This window comes from Rhincodon typus, chromosome 21, assembly GCF_021869965.1.
Source record: "Rhincodon typus isolate 14 chromosome 21, sRhiTyp1.1, whole genome shotgun sequence".
Lineage (NCBI taxonomy): Eukaryota > Metazoa > Chordata > Chondrichthyes > Orectolobiformes > Rhincodontidae > Rhincodon > Rhincodon typus.
Window position 1 is genome coordinate 28,856,650 of NC_063352.1, and position 26,322 is coordinate 28,882,971.

At 41.6% G+C, this 26,322-nt stretch overlaps 2 protein-coding genes across 2 annotated transcripts in view; both read left to right on the plus strand.

Moving 5' to 3' along the window:
* Positions 1–26,322, plus strand: part of LOC109937342 (interleukin-4 receptor subunit alpha-like) — a 277,396-nt gene that overhangs the window by 170,069 nt on the left and 81,005 nt on the right. The window lies entirely within an intron of this gene.
* Positions 10,987–26,322, plus strand: part of LOC109934302 (interleukin-9 receptor-like) — a 52,718-nt gene continuing 37,382 nt past the window's right edge. The window contains exons 1-2 of the mRNA XM_020533119.2: positions 10,987–11,100; positions 20,520–20,625. Of these exons, the coding sequence (XP_020388708.2) occupies positions 10,987–11,100; positions 20,520–20,625 (220 nt within the window). The remainder of the gene's footprint in view (positions 11,101–20,519; positions 20,626–26,322) is intronic.

Genomic DNA, 26,322 nt, shown 5'->3' on the forward strand with positions numbered 1-26,322 from the left:
GTAATATAGTTTATTTCTTCCAAAATAACCTAGTCTCTGGAAAAGGTCCAGTGGATTACAAAGCAAACAATGTAATGCACCTACCTGGAACGGAAGAAAACAGGAAAGTATAGGTCTTTCAGCCTGATATCTGTCATTGGAAATTACATAAATAAATAGTAGGTGGGTATTTTTTTAAAAAAACTATAATCCAGCAGAGAAAATATGCTTATTGAAAGAGAAATCTTTCATCTGTTAGTATTTACAAGTACAAAATACAAATTTAGTAGATTTCATTACTGAATACATAGATAAATGGGAACGAGTAGATTTGAATTCCCCAAAAGTTGTTGAAAAGGGTGCTAAATAAGAGATTACTGAGCAAGATCTTAAATTAGCACAGATAGAGGATTAACCAACCAACAGAAAACAGAGAATTGGGATTAATGTGTCATTTTCAGGTTAGTAAACTCTGGGGCCTCAACTATTTCTAATCCATATTATTGACTCAGTTGAAGCGATCGAGTGTGGTCTATTCAAATTTAGAGACAAAAAAACTGCAGATGCTGGAATCCAAGGTAGACAAAGAAGAGACTGGAAGGACACAGTAAGCCAGGCAGCATCTGGAGGAAAGGAGCAGTCAACGTTTTGGACATAACCTTTCTTCAGTACTGGATGTGGGAGTAGCGGAAGCTGCAGATAAAGAGGGGGTGGGATGGAGGTGGAATGGTTTGATAGGTGGAAACTGGTGGTAGGTATGACCTGGTTGGTTGATGGGAGGAATGAATCCAGTTGGTGGCTGGAAGGAAGGGTCAGAAGGTGGAATGGAAGAGAGGAGGTGGGGCTGGAAAGGGAGCCATGGGATGGATGGGAAGATTATTTGAAATTGGAGAACTTAATGTTGGTCCTCCAGGCTGGAGGGTACCTAGGCGGAAGATAAGGTGTTGTTCTTCAAATCTGTGTTGCAAGTCGCTGCGACACTGGAGGAGGCCAAGGACGGACATGTTGGAGAGGGTGTGGGGCGGGGAATTGAAATGGGCAGTGATCAGGAGGTCAGGTTGGCTGTTACGGGCCGGGCGAAGATGCTCGGCAAAATAGTCACCTAGTCTAGGTTTGGTCTCACCGACATAGAGAAGACCACGTCGGGAGCATCAGATGCAATAGACCAGGTTGGAGGAGATGCAAGTGAAGCTCCAGGAGGCGCGGTGGAGGGAGATCCCAATGTGATCTTCTCTAAATCAGTGAGACCAAACGTAGACTAGGTGACCATTTCACTGAACATCTTTGCCTGGCCCATAACAGCCAACCTAACCTCATGGTCACCGCCCATTTCAACTCCCCGCCCCACACCCTCTCCAACATGTCCATCCTCAGCCTCCTCCAGTGTCGCAGCGACCCAGAACGCAAATTTGAAGAACAACACTTTATCTTCCACCTGGGCACCCTACACCCCAGAAAACTCAACATTGAGTTCTACAATTTCAGATAACTTTTCCCACCCATCCCATGGATCCCTTTCCAGCCCCACCTCCTCCCTTCCATTCCACCTTCTGACCCTCCCTTCCAGCCACCAACTGGACTCATCCCTCCCATTGACCAACCAGGTCGTACCTACTACCAGTGTCCACCTATCACCACCATTCCACCTCCACCCCTCCACCCCTCTCTTTATCTGTAGCTCCCCTTACCCCCATATCCAGGCCTGAAGAAGGATAATATCCAAAATGTTGACTGCTTCTTTCCTCCAGATGCTGCCTGGCTTGCTGTGTTCTTTCAGCCTCCTGTTTGTCTACCATCTAATCGAATTTGCTGGGGATACAAAGTTAGGTATGAAAACAGGTTATGAGCAGGACCCACTGAGTTTATAAAGAGATATATGTGGGTGAAGTAAGTGGACAAAATTTAGCAGACGGACTATAATGTGGGAAAATGTGAGGTTATCTGCTTTGGTACTCAGAATACAGAAAATTGTGGCACAGAAGGATTTGGGACCCTCAAAATGTTAGCATGAAAATATAGCAAGTAATTGAGCTGGCAAATGGAATGTTGGCATTTACTGTAAAGAGGATGGAATATAGAAAGAAGGAACACTTACTGCAATTTGTACGGGGAATTAATGAGACTACACCTAGAGTTTTAGCCACCTTATTTAAGGAGGGATATACTTGCATCAGATGTAGTCTAGAGGAGGCTTACTGGGTTGATTCTTGGGTTGTTTTAAGAGGGTATGTTAAGAATGTTGAGCTATACTCATTGGGGTTCAGAAAACTGAAAGGTGATCTCTAGGCCCGAAACGTCAGCCTTCCTGCTCCTCTGATGCTGCTTGGCCTGCTGTGTTCATCCAGCTCTACACCTTGTTATCTCAGATAAATACTCTTCCAGGTTTGACAGAGTTGAGTCTGAGTTAATGTCTCCACACATAGTGGAATGTAGAACCAGGTGGCATAGTTTCTGTACTGCAGTGGCTAAACCATTGAATATATTCAAAGCTGGCATAAATAGATTATTATGATCTTATAGAACAATATAGCAGACTCAAGGGACTATGCAATCTAGTCCTGCTCAAATTTCTTGCGTTCTCATGCACCCTAGTAGCTGCAGTATAGGTGGGAGGTGGCTCTGGGTCTTTAGGGCTGGCATTGGACCCGAGCATGGATTGCTTTAGTTTAGGATGATGACTAAGAGGTAAGGACAAAGGGTCTGATGAATTGACAGTGGTAGAAGCACAAGTGGTGTTAATCAGAGAAAAGATAGCAGGTTCCCACTGCACATTCCCAATGAGATAGCACCTGGAGAATCCTTTTAATCTGCTGGAGTACTGATTGCTGTGAGAGCCTGCATTACCTACTGGGCACTGGGATTGACATCCATGATACCAACTTTCTACCTGAATGCAGTCTCTGTGGCCTCCATTTGAACTTCACCACAGCACTGAAATATTCGAGGCATCCACCTTTGCTGTTGTTGAAGCTGAGACAGAGGCTGGTAGCCACCGCATTGTGATTAAGTTTGGTAGTGCTGCTATGACGATGCCCACCACTTCTACAGCAGAAAGGATGGGCTCCAAGCTCATGATGATGCCCTGTACCACAATGTCAGACTCCACCATTCTTTTAACTCAGAGATCAGCAACTGCTGGTTTCCATGTTATATGTTGGTCATTAGTGATTCATGTACAATTCCTGTTCTTGATCTATCAAACCTATTTTCTCACATCATTGCTTTTTCAGAAAACAGTGTATCTAATTCAAAAGAATTTTACAAAACTAAAAATGTCCCTGGTGGTGGATATTTTAAATGATAATAGCTAGAATTTGTGAAACACTTAATCACAAAAATATGAAATTCTATCGAATGCTTGCTTGGATCAAAGTTCATAACAAGTTATGGATACAACATTGCCAAGCAAAATGAAATTATGTGGCACCATGTAACTGGCTTATATAGCGCACACTGACTGATCATGCACGTCACTCGTAGATACAAATTTACATATAAATTAAAAACTAGTACTGGCCTTTGTTTTGATGTTGTTTTGCTCCAAAAGAATTTATTGCAGGAAACAGAAGTTTGTAACATTCTTCATCAGTAATGTACAGAGTATTCAGGCTGACAGACATTTTTACAGACTGCTTCGTAATTGAAATGATGCTCATGAGTGTCAGAGAAAAACAAAATTGAATTGAAGTTCACAAATTACTATGTTTTCTTTATCATTATCATTGGAATTTGATTAACAGTGTTGCAGTTATTAAAAAAATTATGTTTAGACTGAGAGATCTCTCATGATGACAACATTTATTGTTTCACCACAGACACTCTGCTAACACTCTCACTGTTGCCTTCCAACCAGCCAACACTAACTGTTGTTCACCCTGAGGTGGGAGCAGTCCAAAAGTGGGCTTTCAAGGTCCAGACTTTCTCAAGGTTGTTCTGCAAGGTCATCTGCAGTTACCCCCACAGAGGGTAGTATCTTCCGAGATGTAGTCCACATTGGGTGATGGACATGGAAGTGGAATTCACTTCTGTTCAGGACAAGTTAGCATTTCTCATGTGATTGTGCATTTTGTTTTAGCTCGTACAGTTGCAAACATGAGGAGTACTGCAAATCGTTTGACAGGGAGAAGTCAATACCCCTGAAAATGTGAAGGTTGTGGTGCAATATTTAAAATACACTTAGACACACATTTATTCTTTGCACATCATTATTGGAATCTTCGAGCAGATACCATCAACCAAATAGTCTTCCAACCTTCCCCAGTCAGTCTGCCATCTTTCGCCAGTCAACTTGCCACTCTTCCCAAGACAAACCTCTATTCTTTAGATATCCACAGATTAAATATAAAGATATTTTTATGCATAAAGTGTATTTTTGAAATTTAAAAAAAGCCACAGAGCAAAACTTCACATTTTCCCACATTACGTTCCATCTGTCAAGTTTTGGCCCACTCACTTAACCCATCTATATTTCTTTTTGGGCAGAAACTTACAAAAGATGTGAGCAGCATAGGCTACGGCGAGATATGTGGCCAAGTCAGATAAGAAGTACAGGCAGGCCCATCTCGCCACTGAGATCATCTCGTTCCATCTTTTATGCTTTTCACAGGCAGCATAGCTAGATTCTTGGCAAGTTGCCAGTTGACAGGTTTGAGGCTTGTTAAGCTCCTTTTTGACAACCCAACCCACTTTTTTTCTATTCATTCACGGGATGAGGGTGTTGCTGGCTAGGCAGCATTCATTGCCCATCCCTAATTGCCCAGAGAGCAGTTCAGAGTCAACCACTTTGCTGTGGGTCTAAAGTCACATGTAGGCCAGACCAGGTAAGGATGGCAGTTTCCTTCCCTAAAGGACATTAGTGAACCAGATGGGTTTTTCTGACAATCAATAATGGGTTCATGGTCATTATTAGATTCTTAATTCCAGATATTTTATTGAATTCAAATTCTACTATCTGTCCTGGTGGGATTTGAACCTGGGTCCCCAGAACGTTATCTGAGTCTCTGAATTAATAGTCCAGCAATAATACCACTAGGCCATTGCCTCCCCCAATTACTGCCTCCTTCATTAATATTCCGATTGCTGTCACACTGAACTCGCCAAACAAATTAGCTACTGGGAAAAACTGGCATAGAAAACAGAGCAATATTTGGCTGATGCATCTTGTCACCTCCTCCAAATGATCTCCATCTTTCCCACAGTCAAACTGCAGAATAGGGCATGCTCAATGAGCACCAGCTATGTGTGGCCATGTGTGGCCACCAGTCAGTGATCTGGGCCAGGGCTAGCAGGTCGGTTCACTCAAGGAGGTGAGTGACAGGTACCCTGTCAACTCAATTCACAAATTTAAGGGGGAAGGGCGGTGGGGATTGTAGAGAGGACAGGTAGTCACGTACATGTGTATGGCTTGGGTGATGACCTGGGGAGGTGTGAAGCCTGTGGGCATCTAGGAAGGACAGGGTGACGTTAGGTGACTCAGCAGCATGTTAACGAAAATCAGTGACAGAGGATCGTTCACTGTCACTTCAATTGTGAAAAGTGCAACATGTTCAGAAGAATGGCTGTGAATGCCCTCATAATGGGTGGGGTAAGTGAGGGAGGGAGCTGCATCTGCAACCTGTCTTGAGCCACCACAGGAGAAGAATATTGACTGGAAACACATACATTGGCGACGCATGCATGGGAGTTCTCTACTCCCTGGCCATCCTGCAGCATTGACCTTCTCTGTGCATTGTATTTCCCTGGCACTGTCACTATTAGGAAACTACATGATATATACACTCTTGTACACACACAGCCAGCTGAACTGTAAATGATGTTGAAGGTGACTGAGTGAGACAATAACATTTACATGCATTGCTACCCCTATTCCCACATGACGTAATTGGTACTCATTGTAGATCCCCAACCATTCCGGCTCAGTACTGCCCAAGGAGTGATGCCATGGGGAACAATGAATCATCTAGGCCCTATGCTGAAACTCAGACTATGACATGAATGGTTTGAAGAACAAGCATTTATGCACAAAACAAACTACTTACATAAGTATTAGCCATGCATCCCCAGGTGCCCTCAGTACAATTTCATTCTCCTCTCTCCCCCACCCACTGCACTGAGTTAGCCTGTTATGTAGTTGGGGTGGAGGGAGACTGTTTTGAAGTGGAGGTTGTTAGCTCTGGAAGCTTGGTAAGGTGGACCCAGGGATTTTTGGGAATGGATAAGCCTAACATGCCAATGGCCTTGTTGTTAAGTGCATGTTGACTCTCCTTGGGTGCCTGAATGTCTATGTGTCGAAGGGGGGTATGCAGGGTGGAGGTGAATTGGATTTTACAATGTGTCATTGTGGAACTCATGCTCGTTAGCCTGGGGTTACTGGATTAATAGATCAGTGACTTTTACCTCTACGCCACCACCTCCCCTTTGTAGTTTTGTGCTGTCTGCAAACTTGGCTATAGTACATTAACTTCAATCATTCAAGTAATTAACATATATTCTAAATAATTGTGGCCTCAACACTGTTCTCTGTGGCACTCCACTAGTTACAGGTTTCCCATACGGAAAATACCCCATCTATTCCAATGCTCCAACTTCTCTTAGTTAGCCAAACCTCTGATCATTCTAATATACTATTCTCAACACCATGGGCTCCTTCCTTATTTAGTAGCCTAGTGGTAAAGATGATGGAGGACTCCTCAACCTGAAACCCATTTTCTGGAGTGTTTCTGACAAACCTGACTGCTGATCCTGTTCTGTTTGTGCATTTTATGAAGTTATTAATGGCCAACACCATGGGATATTCTCCCGCCCGGGAGTGGGCAGAATCCTGGTCTCTGTCAGTCCTCTGAGGCATTTCTTCCTTGGCCAGCTGTGAGGACATAGCAGTGATGTTCTCCTGACTCCAACCTAAATATCAGCATTCATCCTGGCAGAGGTTGCAAGAGACAACCTTGCTGGTGCATCCTATGAAGAATTTGTATCTTCTTAATCCAAGATAGAGAAACAACTTATGTCCAGAGAAGCTGCTCTTCTCATGGTGGGGATTGTCGGATGACCCCCATGTCTGCAGGAGACAAGAGAGAGAATAAGTTGCATATCAAACACCTTCTTCACTATCCTATCTACCTGTGAACCCACTTTCAAGGAACTACGAACCTGTACTCCAAGGTCTTTTTGTTCAGCAACACTCTCCAGGACCTTACCATTAAGTGTATAAGTCCTGCCCTGATTGGCTTTCCCAAAATGCAGCACTTCACATTTATCTAAATTAAATTCCATCTGCCATTCCTTGGCCCATTTGCCCATCTGATCAAGATCCCTTTGTACTCTGAGGTAACCTTCTTTGCTGTCCACTACACCTCCAATTTTAGTGTCATCTGCAAACTTAGTCTCTTAAATTGTGAGCTTGCATTTGCCACCTTGTGATCTAAAGGAATATTTCCAGAGTCTACAGCATTTTGAATGATGATCACCAATGCATCCACTACCTCTACAGCCATCCCTTTCAACAGTCTGGGAAGTAGATTATGTGGTAAATTATTTACCTACAATCCCATATATTTCTCTAGTTTTTTTTTATGAATGCTAATATCTTGCAGTTCTTCATTTACACTAGTTCCTTTATTTTCCATTATTTCTGGAAGGATTTTAGTATTTTTCTTAGATTTGTTACTTTCTTTGCCATTTCCTTATCCCCCATTATAAATTCTCCCACCTCTTATGGTTGTTTTTTTGCTACTTTTCTTTTTAAGTATCCGCAGAAGATTCTACAGTCTGTTTCTTATGTTTCTTACTAGTTTACTCTCACATTCTATTCTCCCTTTCTTAGATTTTTTTCCTTGGGCCTCCTTTACAGAATTTTAAAGTGCTTTCAATTTTCAGGCTTTTTGGCAACTTTGGCAACTTTGAACACCTCTTCCTTGACCTAAAGCAATGCTTGATTTCTTTTGTTAGCTACAGTATTCGTAGTTTACCTGGAGGTGGAGTTGGCCTAATCTTGGGGAATGAGTTGGCCACAGCAAAAGTAATAGCTTCTCTAATAGTCACAGAAAGATCAAGTACGGTCAAGGAGATAGAGCATTTGTAGGAAAAGATTCCAAGAATTTTTTCTTCATGTGCAGTGGCCTAAACAATGGCTGAACAAAGATAGATATCAAATGGGCAACACTGGCTGATATTTAGCTATCTGGAACATTCTGCGGGGATTTATATAACTTGAAGGAATTGCTCAATAAATCTTCTCTGATTGAGGCTCACAAAGCTAGCCTAGAGTACTGAAGTTGCACAATCAGCTCAACCCAAACATGAAACAGGAGGAATTCTAGAATACTATTATGTTAAAATATGAGATTCTGATAGGAAGTGGAAACCTTCTCAGTAACCTATAAAAGAAGAATGGACCATTGTTCACCAAATAATGATTCCACTCACGTATCCTCAAGAAATGTTAAAGACAATGTGTAGGGGTTCAGAAGACTGATGCACGTATTAGTCAACATTGTTACTGGCCAAGACTTAACAACGAAATGGGCAGCTTTGTAAAATGACTCATATGTTCCAAATTTTAGAAAACAGCAATCTGCAATCAAACTGGGACCTCAAATTTACAGAGATAACACGGTGTAGAGCTGGATGAACACAGCAGGCCAAGCAGCATCAGAGGAGCAGGAAAGCTGATGTTTCGGGTCGAGACCCTTCTTCAGAAAAAATTTAAATTTACAACCCACTTTTTGGGGAACCTTGTAGTAGGATGATGATAAAAGATGTAGGACTTATACGAAAGCAAGAGCAGGATACAATTATATCCTTACTATTATAAATATGGCATCTCAGATACAAAACAAATTGACTAGTAAATTTAAATTTAAAGATGTCTTATCAGTACATTAAGAACAAGAGGGTGGCTAATGAAAAGGTTGTGCCTATCAGACATGTACATGGAACTTGTATGTGGATGCAATGTGGACAGGTTTCTAGATGAGTATTGTGTCTCTGACTTCACCAAGGAGATCCAGACTTTCTACTCAAAAGAGAAGTAGTGTGAAATATTATAGAAAATATATATAATGAGAAGGGGAGTACTTGAGGATCTGATCTCCTTAAAGGTGGATCACCCAGGCCAATGAATTGCACCCTCGGCTATTAAGGGAACCCAGGAAGGAAATGTCGGACGCTCTGAGGATCGTTTTCCAACATATACAGATGAGGTACCAGAGGATTGAAGGTCCATGAACATTGTACCATAATTCAAAAAGAGAATGAGGAAAATAAAATAGTTATCCAAATGATTATCGGATAATCTGTACTTCTTTTAAAAAGCTTTAACTTTCGTGATGATTCTGGAAATAGCAGGACTTGACTTCCAGCATGCTACCCCAGTGAGTCATGACATAGGAAACAAAGGGTAATGTTTTCCTGATATTTTTGCGAGTGGAAAGCAGTTTCCAAGGCTGAGACTGCACTGACCTGGGTGTCAATCACAGACCAGGCTTGCATGGTACCAATCAGTGTACTAATGCATAATTTCTGATTCTGGAAGCTATTGACCCGCACGAGCTTTGGTGGTCTCAGAGTGAGGCATATGTCAAGCAATTAAGTTAGAGATTGTAGTTGAGTAAAATTCTGCTGATGGCAGACCGTGGATCATGGATGTCAAGTTTTGAGTTGATAGATTTGTTTTGAATAGAATGCAATTAAAATGGTGGCAGGTCTAGAATGCATTGCCTGACAGTGTGATGGAGCCAGTTTCAGTCAAAGTACGCATTTAAAAGGAAATCAGACTCTTAACCTAAATTGAAGAATGTGCAGGGTTACTGGGAGAGCAAAGATCATGGTGTTAAGTGAAATACTAATTCAGAGGGCTGGTGCAGACACCATTGGCTGAATAGTATCTTTCTGCACAGTAACAATTCATGTCCATTGTACAGGACTTACTTAAAGTACAGATAATACAGGGAACAGGTGATGGTTAATGCCCAGAGTGAGGAGATGATGCTGTGATTTTTTATTACATTACTACCTTTAATTACCTGAGCTTGGTAATTATTTGATTATCTACGCACATCTTTAACTTACCTATAAGTAAATGGGAGGAACAGTTGGAACTACAAAGTCAGAGCATGCAATGATTATGAGGGACAGGTAATGTCATTCGCATTTTTTAAATCAATGCTTATTTTCATCTAAGTGACTCACTTAAGCCTTTCACCTTGGTATTGTCACTGCTTGGATGAGTGCAGGTCAATGAAACTCAAGAAACCCAACACCAACTAGGCAAAATAATCTGTTTTATTGGCTCCCATCCATCACTTGAAACATTCATTCTCTCCACAACTGGTGTAAGAATGCAGCTTTTCTACAATTCTTATATTCTGAAAAATTGATCATATTGAACAAGCATATTTGGTATGCACTAGATTGTGAAGCTGCAGGTTTGGTGAATGATGGAATCTTAAAAGGCTAGTTGCTCACTAAAATCTAATTTTTCGTTACAGTTAACAATTAACTAGAAATTACAGTTTAAGATAAGAGATAATTTATTTTTCTTCCAGTCTTAAATAGGGATATACAGTGAACCCCAAATGAACTGAAAACAATATCCAAAACAATGCCTTAAACTGAGGCACGATTTCCAGTAAATTCATTCAAGCAGTTAGCTTAATCCACGGGTCTTCCAAGTAGTGTCTTTAAAAAATTTGTCCCAGCATCCTTGTGAAAAATGGTCGCCGAACTAGCTGAGGGATTGATCCCGTTTAGTGAAGACTGCAAGAAAATATGCCTTAACCGCTTTTCTCTCAAGACACTACTAACTTCTCCAACTTGATTAAATATTGGCAAGACAGTAGCAGATAGATTTCAGGTCGGTAAGCATGAGCTTGTCCATTTTGAACCAAAAATGGATAATTCCATGATTTTTTAAAAGACTAGAAACAACAAAAATCCAGAAAGAGCCCACACACATGAATCACTAAAAAAATAATTTTAACAGCATCATGGCCCATTGCAGCCCTGAGCATGGCAGCGGCTGGGGGCCTGGATTGGGACTTTGACAGTGAGGGATCAAGCCCAATGCAGGTAGAGCGAGCCCAACACAGCAGTGAGGGAGATGACCCGGCATCTGCAGTAGCGGTGAGAGCAGGCAGCCCAAGGTCTCCCAGAGAGTGGGTCAAAGCGGCAGATATCAAGCCCTTGTAGGGAGCCTGAGCCCAGCATGGCTAAGCACTTAAGAAAGACTGTTGAATTTCTAACTTTATTTCTTTACTTTTCTTTTTAATACTAAGAAGGATTTTAATATTTAACTTTCAACGTTATTTCTTTATTTTTCTACATTGCACCTGAGATTTTGTACCTCGGTACCTTTGTACTTAAGATGGAATGGTGGCACTTTTCACTGTACTCATGTTCGTCTGTACTTGAGTATACGTGACGATAAAATCTAATTCTACTCCTAACTTTTAAAAAAAGCTGCAAACATGTTCTTTATGCCTCGGTGGCTAGATACAGCAGAATGTTACTGGCATTCCATGGTTAGATTATAAAGAGAGATTACATAAACTATGTAATCCCTATGATAGTTAGAAGTCAGGATAGCTTAGGTTGATATGCAGTGCAATACCAAGGGAATGCTGAACTATTGGAGGTGTCATCTCTTGGGTATGATGTTAAGTCAAGGCCTTGTATATTCTCTCAGGCAGGTGCAAAACATCCCATGATACTATTTCGAAGGAGAGCAAAGGAATTACCCCTGGTGTCTGGCCTTCAACATAACTAACAAATCTAATTTTCTAGTCATTGTCAAAATGCTTTATGGCTGTAAAGTGCTTCAAGACACTACTACCTTCTCCGACTTGATTAAATATTGGCAAGACAGTAGCAGATAGGTTTCAGATCGGTAAGCATGAGCTTGTCCATTTTAAACCAAAAATGGATAATTCCATGATTTTTTAAAAGACTAGAAACAACAAAAATCCAGAAAGAGCCCACACACATGAATCACTAAAAAAATAATTTTAACAGCATTGTGGCTCATTGCAGCCCTGAGCATGGCAGCGGCTGGGGGCCTAGATTGGGACTTTGACAGTGAGGGATCAAGCGCAATGCGGGTAGAGCGAGCCCAACATAGTATAGATATGCAAGTCTTTCTTTTCTTTAGAAGGTTGAGGGATTATATAATATGTGTTTTTTTTTAGGATTTTGAAAAGACCTGACACAACAGATAAAGAAAAACTGCTCTCTCCTGGTCAGGGAATCTTGAACCATGGAGCATAACCATGAAATCGGAGCCAGGTCATTCAGGAAGAAAGTTAGAAAACACAAAACGGACTACAACATGGAACTCTAATCCATTAAAAGTAGTAGATGTTAACTGAATTAATAATTTAAATCTTTGATTGATAGATTTTTTTAGCCTATGGGATAGAGGGATATAGAGCCAAAATGGATGAATGGAGTCAGGATTTAAGAACTGATTAACACAGTTTGGAGCTGGAGGAACACATCGGGCCAGGCAGCATCAGAGGAGCAGGAAAGTTGACGTTTCGGGTCGGGACCCTTTCTGAAGAAGGGTCCCGACCTGAAACGTCAGCTTTCCTGCTCGTCTGATGCTGCCTGGCCTGCTGCGTTCCTCCAGCTCCACACTGTGTTACCTCAGACTCCAGCATCAGCAGTTCTTACTATCTCTTTAAGAACTGATCAGCCTGTTTCTGTTCCTCACTGCCTCAAGGGTTGTTTTTTTTTAATATTTCCTTTCCCCTGGGAATTAGCCATCATGATCATATAGCTTGTGAGGAAATAACAGCTCTTCATTCTTAATGCTTTAGGTAAATTTAGAAGTGACCACACCATTTATCTTTAAATAAGAAAGCATCAAGTATTCTGGAGAAGTTCTCTCCATTTCTCACCATTCATTAAAACATATAAGCATCACCAATGAGCCAGGATTGAATTTTACTTCCAGCAATTTCACTGTTGGCATGAGCAATACCACGGAGCTGACCCAAGAAAAGTGAAGAAAATTGAACAAAGAAATAAAGTAGAAGATCACAATAAACAACAGGTTAAAATAGCTCAGAAAGGAGCAGACAAGGAAGATGAACAGACAGAAAACAATCGGAAAAGTAATGGAAAGAATGTAAAACAGGAAAGGAATAGGAAAAAAAACCTGAGGCAGAAGAAAGATGAGAGATTAACGAAGAGGAGAGCTGAAAGGAAGTTTGAAAATGACAGAAAAACAGTTGAGAATATGAAGCCTGCTAAATTCTAAGATGAAGAAACTACTGTGAACAGTATGTATATGGATTTTCAAAGATTTTTTGATGAGATGGCATAAGCTTGCTGAAAAACAAGACTCCTAATATAAAGGTCAGGGAGGGGGGATAAGCAGTAAGAACGAACACAACAAACAATAGTTTGGATCCTAGAACATGACATTTCTCAGAATGGAGGGTTATAAACATTGAAGTACTAATAGGTCAGTGTTGGGATTATTGCTCTTCTCATTGTAAATAAATGAGCTAGGTTTTTGTTTAGAGATATGATAACATTTACATGTTACACAAAAATAGGCAGAATGGTTAACTTTGAAGTGGACTGTAAGTCACTTAAGGGAAATGGCCAAATACAGATCCAGCAGCTAAATATCCAACAATTTCCCCTCCCTGAAGGTTGCCCGAGAAATAACAAGAAGTTGATTTTCTCTCCAGGACTAACTACTCCATTATTTCCCCTTCTCAACACTTTTCTAACCATCTCCCTTATTTAATGGTGAAAAGGGGAAATAGTGTGGTGAGTTGGTCCTGGAGAGAAACACACCCCCTTCTCACCATCTCAGCTCACCAGCAACTCAGTCCCTTAAGCAGTCAATGTTAGGGCCTCAATTCAAAACATTCTTAATCACCTGCATTGCAACAGACAAGAAAGGTGGCAATTTGCAGGGAATCCATACAAATTGTCTGCTGGGCTGGGGGTTGCTTCTAATTGCCCCAATCTGGGTGTAATCATGTCATGGATAGTGGGTGGCCCCTGAAGGTTCCTCCCCTGTCCTTCTCTCTGATTCCCTGACACATATGTCTCCCCATTACTCCCACCTCATAACAATAATTTAAAAATGACCAAGCTTTTTGCCTTTGGATCCTCTGAGGAGTAGGCCTTGACCAGCCCACTTTAGGACCCAAAAGCTGACAACCGTTGAATGGCTGGCAGTTTGTCACCAGAATCGAAGCCTGTGATAAAGTGAGATACTTACCCTGACTCTGCCTACCAGCTCGTAACGAACGGGATTTACAGGCAATTGAGAGAGTTGTCTTGGCAGTGGTAGCGGCTCATTAATCGCTAGCTAACACACATGCCCCCACACTTAGAAAAAAAATGGAAAATCACTGTAGTGAGGGCCAGGTGGATCACGTTGAGTATGAAATCCTTGATTGGGGTTGTTGACCTGGGCTAATCAGGGAGCCCTGGTTGACAGATATAAACAGGAGATTCAGAGAGTGTTCTCACTGTAGATGGTCAGAGTCCATGTACTGTGCACGTGTAAATAAAGGGTGACTTGGTGACGGGATATTGGCTTCTGTGCAGTTACTTCAGCAGCGACTAGAGAAAACAGTATGGTCCTGAAGAAAATTCATTCGCAACAGTCGTCTTTGAGCTGGTTAAGCATTTCTGGCATCATGCCTTTATTTGGGAAGCTTGACTCATTTGATTCTGCTGTCGAAGACTAGGCCCAGTATGTCGGAAGAAGATGATTTTTTTTTCTAGGCAAATGCAACTGGGGCAGATGAAAAGCAAAGAGTAATCCTTCTGACTGCGTGCGGGCCTGCAGCATTTTCAATTATTAGCAGCTTAACTTTTCCTGAGGCACCAGATACTAAAACCTTTCAAGACTTAACTGACTTAGTTATTATTATTAACCCAAGCCTCCTCTAGTTCTGAGATGTCATTCGTTTTATTCGGCAGTACAAGAACCCATGGAACCCGTATCGGGATTTTTGACGAGATTAAAATGACTGACAGATTTTGGGTTAACCCTGAATGAGATGCTGAGACACCGTTTGGTATGTGGGGTTAATGATGTAGCCATTTAAAGCGCCTACTAGCCCAACTGGACTTCAAACATGCACTACAACTGGCACTGTCAGCTACAGGAGCATCCCAATGGAAGTGGACACCCTCACCTGTCTGACTGAGCATGGGGAACACCACTTGAGTGTAGACAATCACAGAGCCACACGCAGAGCATGTCCTGAGCTGAGGGACCCTGGTCAGCCCACAGCAGAAACCCACAACAAAACTGAGACTCAGCCAATTGGCTAAAGTGCTCTTCAGGATGCAGGCAGGCAAGCAATTTTAGCTGCTGCTGGGATGCGGACTCAAGATAGCAAAGGAGTCCTATGAGGCCTGTTGTGAATAAGAGAACTCACAGGCCAGTATGCAGAAAAGTGCGCACACTGGAAAATCTGCCTGCATGTGGTTTGGAACAATTAAATTGCTTAGCAACATCCAAATCAGAACCAGTCAAAATAAATATCTGATTAAATTGTCACCCTGGTTCTCATGGAGGTCGATACCCGCACAGCTGTATCAGTGTTTGCAGAGCCAGTCTTTAACAAGATTCACTCTGGACTCCAACCCTTAAGCTTGGACAAGACCTCAGCCAGCCTGAGAACCCAGGGAACCGTTACAGATTAATGGTATCAGAGATAGTAGGAACTGCAGATGCTGGAGAATCTGAGATTAATGGTACTTTGGTTCTGGTCTCCTATGAGAAACAGCTGGATCAGTTACCATTGATTGTACTAAAGGGCTCAGGCCCAAGCTTGATAGAGCAGAATTAATTGAGAAAGATTCATGTTGATTTGCTCAACCTTTTTCAATTAGAAAATGGCTGTTTGAGTGAAGTCCTAATTACATAGCCAGAAGTTTTTCGGGAAGGTCTAGGAACTATCAAGGAGCCAAGGCTACCCTGCATGTTGACCAGGAAACAATTCCGCAATTTCCAAGGCTCACCCAGTGACATTTGCCTGATGGGCAAAAATAAAGGCAGAGATCAGGAGCCTGGAAAGTGACAGAATGGTCATACCAGTACCGTTTGCACCGGTTATAACGATTGTGAAGCCTGTCAGCTCAGTTTGCCTTTGTGGGGATTTTAAGCAAACAGTAAACCGTTTCTTGCAACTGGATAAATACCCGATCCCTTGCATGGAGGACTTGTACTCAATACTGGAGCGGATGGGATGGGGCTTGGGGCTGTCCTTCACAAAACTGGACATGAGCCATGTGTACCTAGAACTGCGACTAGAAGAGAGACCCTAGAAGTATGCCACAATCAATAGCCATAAGGGATTGTGCTAATATACAAGTCTGCCACTTAGGGTATCATCAGCCTGTACCCTTTTCCTGCGGATGATGGAGAATATTTTACAAGGTATATCCAAGGTTGCCATTTATCTGGATGACATGCTAATAACCGGGGAGACCAATAAAGAGCATGTGGAGAACTTGGACGTACTGCTTAAACATTTCTCCCAAGCAGGCATACAACTTAGAAGGAAAAGATATATGTTCCAGGCATCCCAAGTGACCTACTTGGGCTACACAGTCAATAAGACTGGGTCACACGCATTGGAAAGTAAAGTGAGTGCAATCAAAAGTGTCCAGGCTCCCACACCAGAGCTTAGGTCTTTCCTTGGATTGGTGAATTATTACTGGAAATACATACATAACCTGCCTCCACTTTAGTACCCTTACACCTCCTAATGAAAAAGGGTCAGCCTTGGAAATGATCGCGTAGCCAAGAAATAGCCTTTGGGGAAGTGAAAAAGCAGATGTTGGCCCAGTACGATCCCAGGCAAGAAGTGATGCTGACATGCAATGCCTCCCTGTATGGTAATGAGGTAGTGTTGGCTTACTGGTGGCCCAAAGGCCTAATAGCGTATGGTTCCCAGACTTTGGCTGATGCTGAACACAAATACACCCAGGTAGAGAAGGAAGGTTTGGCAGTCATCTTTGGTGTGATAAAGTTCTGCCAATATCTTTACGGACATAAATTTGTAATAATAACAGACCACAAACCCATGCTCAGGCTCAATACTAAACTGTCCTGGTTCCTGTTTGATTATAAGAGCACTCCTCATGCAACTACAGGGATAGCTGTAAAGGGCACAAGACTCCGCACCAGGTTAAACCTGCCATGCCCGGACCTGGGGAGGGGAGAGTGAAATGGCAACAGGAACACCAATGCCAGCCATATGCGTCCTCTAAGTGAGAGGGACAGTTTACTTCAGGGGACCAAGTTTGGTGTCAACACCACAGAAATGGCCTTATATGGGTGTGAGACGAGGTTGACGTGAGATCAGGTCCTATGATATTCAAGTTTAGGTAGGTGAGGCGGTCCTGAATGTACATGTGGATCACCTGAAAGCTGCCACCTCGCAAATGGGGCAGGAGTAAAACATACCTGGCCCCTCAGAATAGCTAGAAAGCCTGTGAGAAACTGTGGGTTCTCCCCCTCTGTCTAGCATCAAAGAAACCAGGGTCCAAGATGGGTGCAGCCTCAATACTGTTACCTGGCGCAAGAAATGGGCTAGGATCCGGTACACATCGCCCATGTCTGAGTCAGAGTCGGAGGAACCGGAACTGGAGCAAAAAGGCCTAGGAGAGGTTATAAAAGAAAAACAACAGGCCGATATCCCTGGATTTAGGTGGGGGAGGAATTTAGTGATTGGAATGAAGGTCAAGTGTATCTCATCGAGTATGAGATCCTTGATTGGGACCATTAACTTGGGTCAATCAGGGAGCCCTGGCTGACAGATATAAACTGGAGATTCAGAGAGTCTCTTCATTCTAGGGACTGGCTCTGACCTGGCTGGTCAGAGTCCATATACTGTGCACATGTAAATAAAGGGTGACTTGATGACAGGATACCAGCCTCTGTGCAGTTATTTCAATCACGCTGCTGGTTTCTATCATGTGAGCATTGTATCACTTCTTCATTGTCCTCACAAATGATCCCTGATAATTTGGCCACTGACATAATAGGCTCTGCCATTCACCTCTTCAAATATAATTGGAATGGAATGGGATTTTTTCAGACACGTTCTTCGGAACTCTAGTCCAAAGTGAAAAATTCTGCAAGTTGTATTGTAAACTAGTTTTATTTAATCATTTGGATAAGGAAAGCCATTAAATCACAAGAAAGGTTTTTTTTACATTTTAATACCTTTCTAATTTTTGTTTCCATTTTAATCTCTTCTCCAGACATTAAAACTGGCTCCAGGGTCTTGTGTATTTCCATGTATATTACAGGAAAACAAATGCCACCTGAACTCTCAACAAAATCTTCTTTGTTTACAATAAGTAGAGGATTTATTTCCCACGTATTTAATAAAAGGAAGGTAATCATCTCCATAAATCCATACGTTCATATTATGTGAGCTTGGCAGTATTAAATAAAACCACCTGGGAGCCAACATGCTATAAATATAAAAAGCATACAGACCTTTGGTTAAAACCAAAGGTAAAACATTTTCGGCATCTACCTTTTGTCAAAGCTGTGAAGAAAGTGCAAAGGAGATTCACTGAAGTAAATGCCAGTGATGACAGACTTCAGTTTTAAAGACAAATTAAATAAAATGGCTGTCTTCACTGAAACAGAGAATTTAGATTAGATATGATAGGGTGCTGAGAATATGTGAAACTACAATGATGTAAATAGGGAAAAATTGTTTCCACTGGTTGGTGAGTCAGTAACTAGAGAACACAAATTAAAGGTCAGCACAAAGAGCAAAGGAAGAGGTTAGGGGAGTTTTTTTTCATACGTACTGATGGTTACTAAGATATGGAATGTCTGATCATAAGTAATGGGGGAGGAAGTATCCAAAATAACTTTTAAAAAAGGGATATTAATTTTTATTCTTTCACGGGATGAAGGCATCATTAGCAAGGTCAGCATTTATTGGCCATTCCAAATTGCTTTTGAGAAGATGGCAGCATGCTACCTTTTTGAGTCTTTGGATTCCATGTGCTGTGCAAGCTGTTAATGAGGGAGTTCTAGAATTTTGATCCACACACATTAAAGGAACTGCAACATAGTTCCAAGTCAGTATGTTGCATGGCTTGGACAGGAATCTTCCAAGTATGCAGGGGCGTGCTTCCCTTGTCCTATCAGATGGTAGAAGTCCTGGATTTGGAAGGTGCTGCCAAAGGAGCTTTCCTGAATTGCTGTAGCACATTTTATAAATAATGTCACTGCTTCACAGCACACATCGGTTGTGGAGAGTGTGAATGTTGAGATTGGTGGATGAAGTAAGCTGCTTTGTTTTGGATGGAGTCGAGTTTCTTGAGGGTTGTTGGAGTCACACTTTTCCAGTTAAGTGGAGAAAATTCCATCACAAGCCTAATTTGCGCTATGATGGTAGACAGGCTTTGGGGAGTCTGGAGGTAATTTACTCAGCTCAAAATTTTTAGCTTCTAAACAGCAGTATGTATGTGGTTCTTCCAATTCCGTTTCTGGTGAATGGTAAGCTCCAGGAAGTTCATTGTGAGTGATTCATTGATGATAATGCCATTAAATGTCAAGGGGAGAGGGTTAGATTCTCTCTAGTTTAAGATGGCACTTATACATGAATGTAATTTTCTGACCAAGCCTGAATGTTGCCCAGCTCTTGCCACATATGGAACAGAAATGCTTCAGTATCTGAGGAATTATGAATGATATTGAACACTTTGCAATCATCAGCAATCATCCACCTCTGGTCTTATGACTGAAAGAAGGTCACTCATGAAGCAGCTGAATTGATTGGGCCTAGAAAGCTACCCTGAGGAGCTCCTACCGCAATGTTCTGGATCTTAGATTATTATCTTTCAATAATCATAACTGTCTTCCTTTTAAATGACATAGGGTAAGGAAAGGGCATTAGCAAAAGGAGGTGCTCTTTTAAAGAAATAATATAGAGGCAATGCACCATTTGGTAAAAGGATTGGGATTGGGACTGATAGAAGAATCCTTTTCGAGAGGCAGCATGGGGCAGGACGCAAAAAGTCTCCACTGATGCTGAAAAATGATATTGGGCACCTCTCACCACACAGTTTCACTCTTGTTCCTTGTGAACAAAAGAGCTAGCAGTATCATGAAAAAATGCATATTGTTCAGTGATCTTTTCCAGAAATCCATGGCTCTGCTTCAAACCATGGGCAGAACAGGAGGGAGAATCATCCTGCAAAAAGGAAGAGAGAAAGACCAAAGTAGAAAAATAATGAAGAAGAAAGAAAGCAAAGAGGTGTGGAAAACAAGAAACATTTAAAGCTAGCAAGAGAGAAGTAGAGAAGGAAGTTACAAGAAAATTAAGGGAGATAATAATATTAGAGAACAAGAAAGAGCAATTAGAAAAAGGAAGAGAACTAGCCATATCTGGATGAGCTGGCCACACCTTCCAGTGTTCATTGGTTTCTCAAATTTTTATCAGATATGCAGTGGTAGTGAGATATGAAATGAGTTTGGCAGATACCTGACTAAAAAACACTCAAAGCGTTGTTTTCTTTAATGTGTGTAGAACATATTCATAGCTACAACAGAAAGTATCCCACGGTACAACATTGGAGCTTGTCAGATCTGTCTGCCAGCCGAAAGAGCTCTTAATCTGGAGCCAGCTACTGCAGGTATGTCCAACAGATTGTGATGTACAGAGGGTTCACTGTTTGGCATAAGTTTCTCGGAAAATGATATTCCCCATTGTTTCTTTGTATTCTGTGCTATTCTGAAGGCATTGATGAATAGATTCACTAACAGCAAGAGTTACTCATGATATATTGAGTTGGAAAGGAATATTTCTACCCACTCTTTTAATGTTTCTACCCATCTCTCCCACACCTTCCTTTCACAGGCGATGATATGCTCTCCTGCTTCCAGCTTAGCAGGCTATCCTCCAAGAGGAGCAAAAGACAATACAAACGACCTATTATTTGTTTTGATGTCTGCGCACCTCCGCATACAAAGAGGCACCTGAGCGTGGCTCAGGTTTACCCACAGTACTCTGACGATTGAGAATCAGTGGAATGTGAGGTTGGGGGAGCTGCACCACCCTGTGTCCTGTGGGTAGCGTGCTGAGGGATTGAGGGGGATTTGTAAGTTGAGTGGCGATGGGCTGAGAGGGGTGTCATTTCTATGAGCTGTGTGCTAGGGTGGTGAGAGGGATGTTTGCTCTCCAAACAAGGAGGTGATTGGGTATGAGGGATATCTGTTCTATGGCTGATATCGTGTGAAGTGTTTCTGCATGGTGGGTGAGGATGTATTGGGGTGCAAAGGGAATCTACTCTGGGAGTAATACACTGATTGCATGAAGGGTGGTGGGATATGAAGGGTTTCTCCTTTGTGCTTGAGGGGATGTGAAGGGTGTCTGCCCTGTGCATGAGTGGTTAGTAGGGTGTGATGCATGTCAACTTTGTGAACCTGAGGGTGAGGAGATAGTGGGTTTCCCATGTCTGCTGTATAGAATTCCTTAATACTTACAGAACTATCACAGTGTCTCTGTGCAGCTCACAGACAGGGCACTGTGTATGTTGTAAGAGATTCCAACCTTGAAATATTATACAAAGAACAATAAGGTTACACCTTGGGGAATAATAAAATAATCTGAGATTTTTCACCTTCAGGAGTCTGATTAAAGAGTGATCTGGTTAATGGAGGGGCTAATCAAAATGCTGTCAGATGAACAAAAGGTCCATTTAAAATGGATCTCATTAAAGGGGCATCTAAGTAAAAAGCCTGATTAATTAAGGGGACAGTTAAAGTAGAATCTCATTTATTGAGGGGGCACTGGTTATTGAGGGGTCTCATTAAAGTGTAGTCTCGCTGGATAAAGGCATGAGGAGGGGTTTTGTGGTGGTAGTGTCCCTACTTCTGGACCAAAAGGGTCTGGGTTGAAGACCCACCTTCTCTCAAGACATGTCATAACTTACCTGAACAGGTTGATTAAAAGCAAATAAAGGCATGTGAGGGATTTAGAGCACATGTTATTTGTGCCAAGGACATAGGACAGGAGGACACAAGTGGTGAAATTGGGATAGATACTATGAATTATTCCCATACATGAAAAGTGACAGAGTGGAATCACATTAAGGCAGTGTATTCCAGAGCTAATTTCTTTTAATTATAACTAGTACTGCTTGCTTTCAATTAGTGTTTTGCATAAATTTCCGGCTTGTAAAGTTTTACATTTCTTCCAGTCTTGGATGGAGATAATCACACACTCTGTTGAAGAGAAAATGAGATCAGCTAATTAAATAATTTCCCAATTGAGGGCTCTTGTGGCAGAGTGGTGGTGTCTGTACCTCTGAGCCAGGAGACCCTGGGTTCAAGTCTTACCAGCTCTGTAGGTATATGATAACACCTCTAAACAGGTTGGTTAGGAAATACAAATAACTTCCCAAAACTAGATTTATAGTTGTCAGATAGCAGACATATCTAAAGTTCAGTATTATAAATAAAGCTTTAGTGCAGTGAAACAGAATGGAATCTTGGTGAGCAAGATGCTTTTTGTTTTCCCTTATTTGGCATTTGTTAGTCTCCAGAAGATCAGGAATTGAAAAGTTGCAAAATAGGGCTCAGCTTGGAAAACAAAATCAAAGTGGCATTACAGAGAATTGTGTTTTTGTTTTTATTTGATCTTTAGTTTATACTTATTAGTACAAAAGTAATCTTAATACAACTTGACAATGTGCAGTATCCATTCTGAAGCATGTGTGGAAACATGGACTCTTCTCAAGACCTAGACGAACACATGCGGGGTCACTGATGTATCTGTGAGGCTGTGGGCACATTGAATAATACATTCAGGGAGATAGTCAGGTTAGGGGAATATAGGCAAATAGGGAATGGGTGACTGATAGATGGAAGTGTGGCTAGAAAGATGGTGTGGAGGGAGGTCTCCAAATTCCTGGAGCACTGCACTGACAGCATTGAATTGGTGCAGAAAGAAGATGTCTCGGAAGATTCAAGGACAGAATTGCTTTGGCTACAGCTAAAGAACAAGAGCAATGTAACCATACTGCTCGGTGTTGTCTTTAGGATATCAACTACTGGGAAGGATGCAGAAGAACAAATCTGTATGCAAATTGCAGATGCAAACAATTATAATGGAGACTTTAATATTCAAATATAGACTGGAACAGGGGTAATGTTAAGAGCAGAGAGAGGCTAGATTGTGGATTGTGTATAACAGTTTTCTATAGCAGTTATGTATCAAGTCCAAAAGGAAAGGAGGCACTTCTAGACCTGGTTCATGCGAATGAGGTAGGCCAAGTAGATCACATGCCATTGGGAGCATATTGGGGAAAGTTATCATTGTATCATGAAGTTTAGGATGATGGTGGACAAGGACAATGGACAATCCATAGTAAGATTAACTAACGAGGGGAAAAGCCATCTTCAAAGGGGCAAGAACAGAGCTGAGCCAAATAAACTGCAGCAAAGCGTTGGCTGGAAAACTGTAATTGAACAATGGGTTCCCCTCAAAGAATGGATGGTTTGGGTACAGTTAAGGTCTATACCCTTGAAAGAGAAAATTATGGCAAAAACACCCACACCTTCTTGCATGAAGGAGGAGATATACGTGAAAATAAACAAGAAAAAGTATGCTTATGTCAGGTGTCAGGGAGAAAATACAATTTAGAACCAAGCTGAATGCTTTAATTATTCATTTTTCCACCTCTTTGCTGAACATTTTGCAATGAAGGATTAGGGATGAAATCTGACAGCTGACATAAAGGGAATCCCAAACTCTTCCATAGGCACATAAATAGTAAAAGGAAGAGTAGAACAGGTTAGGGACCCAAAAGGATTTTAACACACGGAGGCAGGGCAGATGGCTAAAGTACTAAATGAATACTTTACATGTCTCAATCAAGGAGGCAGATGCTCCCCAGGCCATGTTGGCAGAGGCAGAAACTCAGTCACCAGGAGGGTTCAAAATCGATGAGGTGGTGTTAGATAAGCTGCTGGTTCTTTGAGCTGAAAAGATGGCAGAACCAGTCGAGATGCACCAGGAATTCAGTGGAAATTGCAGAGGCACTGATTATAAATTTCATCTTCCCTGGACTTGGAGATGTTGAGGTCAGAGAATTGCAAACATTATGCCGTTGTTCAAACAGGTTGTAAGGATAAGTCCAGAATTACAGACTAGTCAGTTCAACTTTGATCATGAGGAACCTCTAGAAACAATAATTTGGGATAGAATTAATAGTCACATTAACAAATGTGAATTAACTGGGGAACAACCAGTGCGGATTTCTAGAGGGCAAATCATTTTAAACTATCTTGCTGCAGCTTTTACAAGATATAACAGAGAGCTGATAAGTCTAATGAGATTAAAAAGAGTTGTTTCCCCTTGTGAGAGAATCTAGGACTGGACAGCATAATCTCCAAATAGGCGGTGCCTACATAAAATAGATGAGAAGGAATTTATTCAAAGAGTAATGAACCTGTGGAATTCTTTACTGTTAAGGCTGGGTCAATTCAAAGTAGACATAGACACATTATTAATCAGTACAGTCACAGAGTCATAGAGATGTACAGCACGGAAACAGACCCTTCGGTCCAACTTATCCATGCCGACCAGATTTCCTAAATTAAACTAGTTCCATTTGCCAGCATTTGGCCCATATCCCTTTAAACCCTTCCTATTCATATACCCATCCAGATGCCTTTTAAATGTTGTAATTGTACCAGCCTCTACCACATCCTCTAGCAGTTCATTCCATACATGCATCACCCTCTGTGTGAAAAAGTTGCCCCTTAGGTCCCTTTTAAATCTTTCTACTCTCACCTTAAACCTATGCCGTCTAATTTTGGATTCTGCCATCCTGGGGAAATGACCTTGCCTATTCACCCTATCCATGCCCCTCATGATTTTATAAACCTCTATAAGGTCACCCCTCAGCCTCTGACACTCCAGGGAGAGTAGCCCCAGCCTATTCACCTTGCCTCTATAGCTCAAACTCTCCAACCCTGGCAACATCCTTGTAAATCTTTTCTGAACCTTTTCAAGTTTAACCGCATCTTTCCTATAGCAGTAAAGGAATCAAGGTATATGAGGAAAAGGCAGAGTGGAGTTGAGGATTATCAGATCAGCCATGATCTCATTGAATGGTGGAGCAGACTTGAAGGGCTGAAGGTCCTAACTGCTCCTATATTGCGTGGACTTATGGTAATGCAGTTGAAATGGTGTATACTGACCTGAAGAAGGCATTTGATATTGTGCCACACAACAGGCTTGAGAAAGGTTGTAATTTATGGAATCAAAGGGAGGGTAGCAACATGGATACAAACTTGGCTTAGTGAATGGAAATAAAGTGTAATTGTTTATGAGAGAAGAAGGGTCCAGATCTGAAACGTCAGCTTTCCTGCTCCTCTGATGCTGCTTGGCCTGCTGTATTCATCCAGCTCTACACCTTGTTATCTGTCATTGTTTATGGATATTTTGCAAGCTGGAGGAAGATTTGATGGAGCTCCCCAGGGGTTGATTTTGAGATCTTTTAGTTTTGTTTCTAATTGATGATCTAGGTGGTCCAAAACTGGAAAGCATTGAAAATTATCAGGAGGGCAGTATAGAACTTTAAAGGGACATTGACAAGTTGGTGGAGTGGTGAGGTGGCAGATGAAGTCCAATGTAAAGAAGTTTGAGGTCTTACATTTGGGTAGAAAGAATATGAAATACAGTTTAAATAAAGGTAATATTCTAAAGGTTGTGCAAGAACAGAGATACTTGGGTATATATGTGCAATAAAGGTGACTGGACAGGTGGAAGGAGCAGATAAGAAAGCGTACTGTACCCTAGGCTTTATTAATAGGTGCATAGAGTACAAGGACAGGGAAGTTATTCTGTTATCTGTATAAGATACTAGTTAAACCTCAGTTAGAATATTGTGTACAGTTCTGAATGCCATACTTCAGGAATGATGTGAACACTTTGGAGAGGATGCAGAGTTAAGATTCAGTGTTGAAGATAGATTGGATAAATTGGTACTGTTTTCTGGAGAATAGACTGAGGGGAGGTTTGATTGAAGTTTTTCCAAATTGTGACAGGTCTGGACAGAGTAGACAGAGAAACTGTTCCCACTCAAGAATAAGAGGGCATAATTTGTAGTGATTTGCAAAATAAGTAAAGGCAATGCTAGAAAAAACTTTATCACACAACAAGTGGTTCAGGTCTGGAGTGCACTGCCTGGAATTGTGGTTGGAGCATGTTCAACAGAGGCACTAAAGAGAGCATGAAATGATTATTTAAATAGAAATAATCTGCAGGGTTGTGGGGAAAACATGAGGGAATGGCACTAAGTCATGATGCTCTTTCAGAGAGT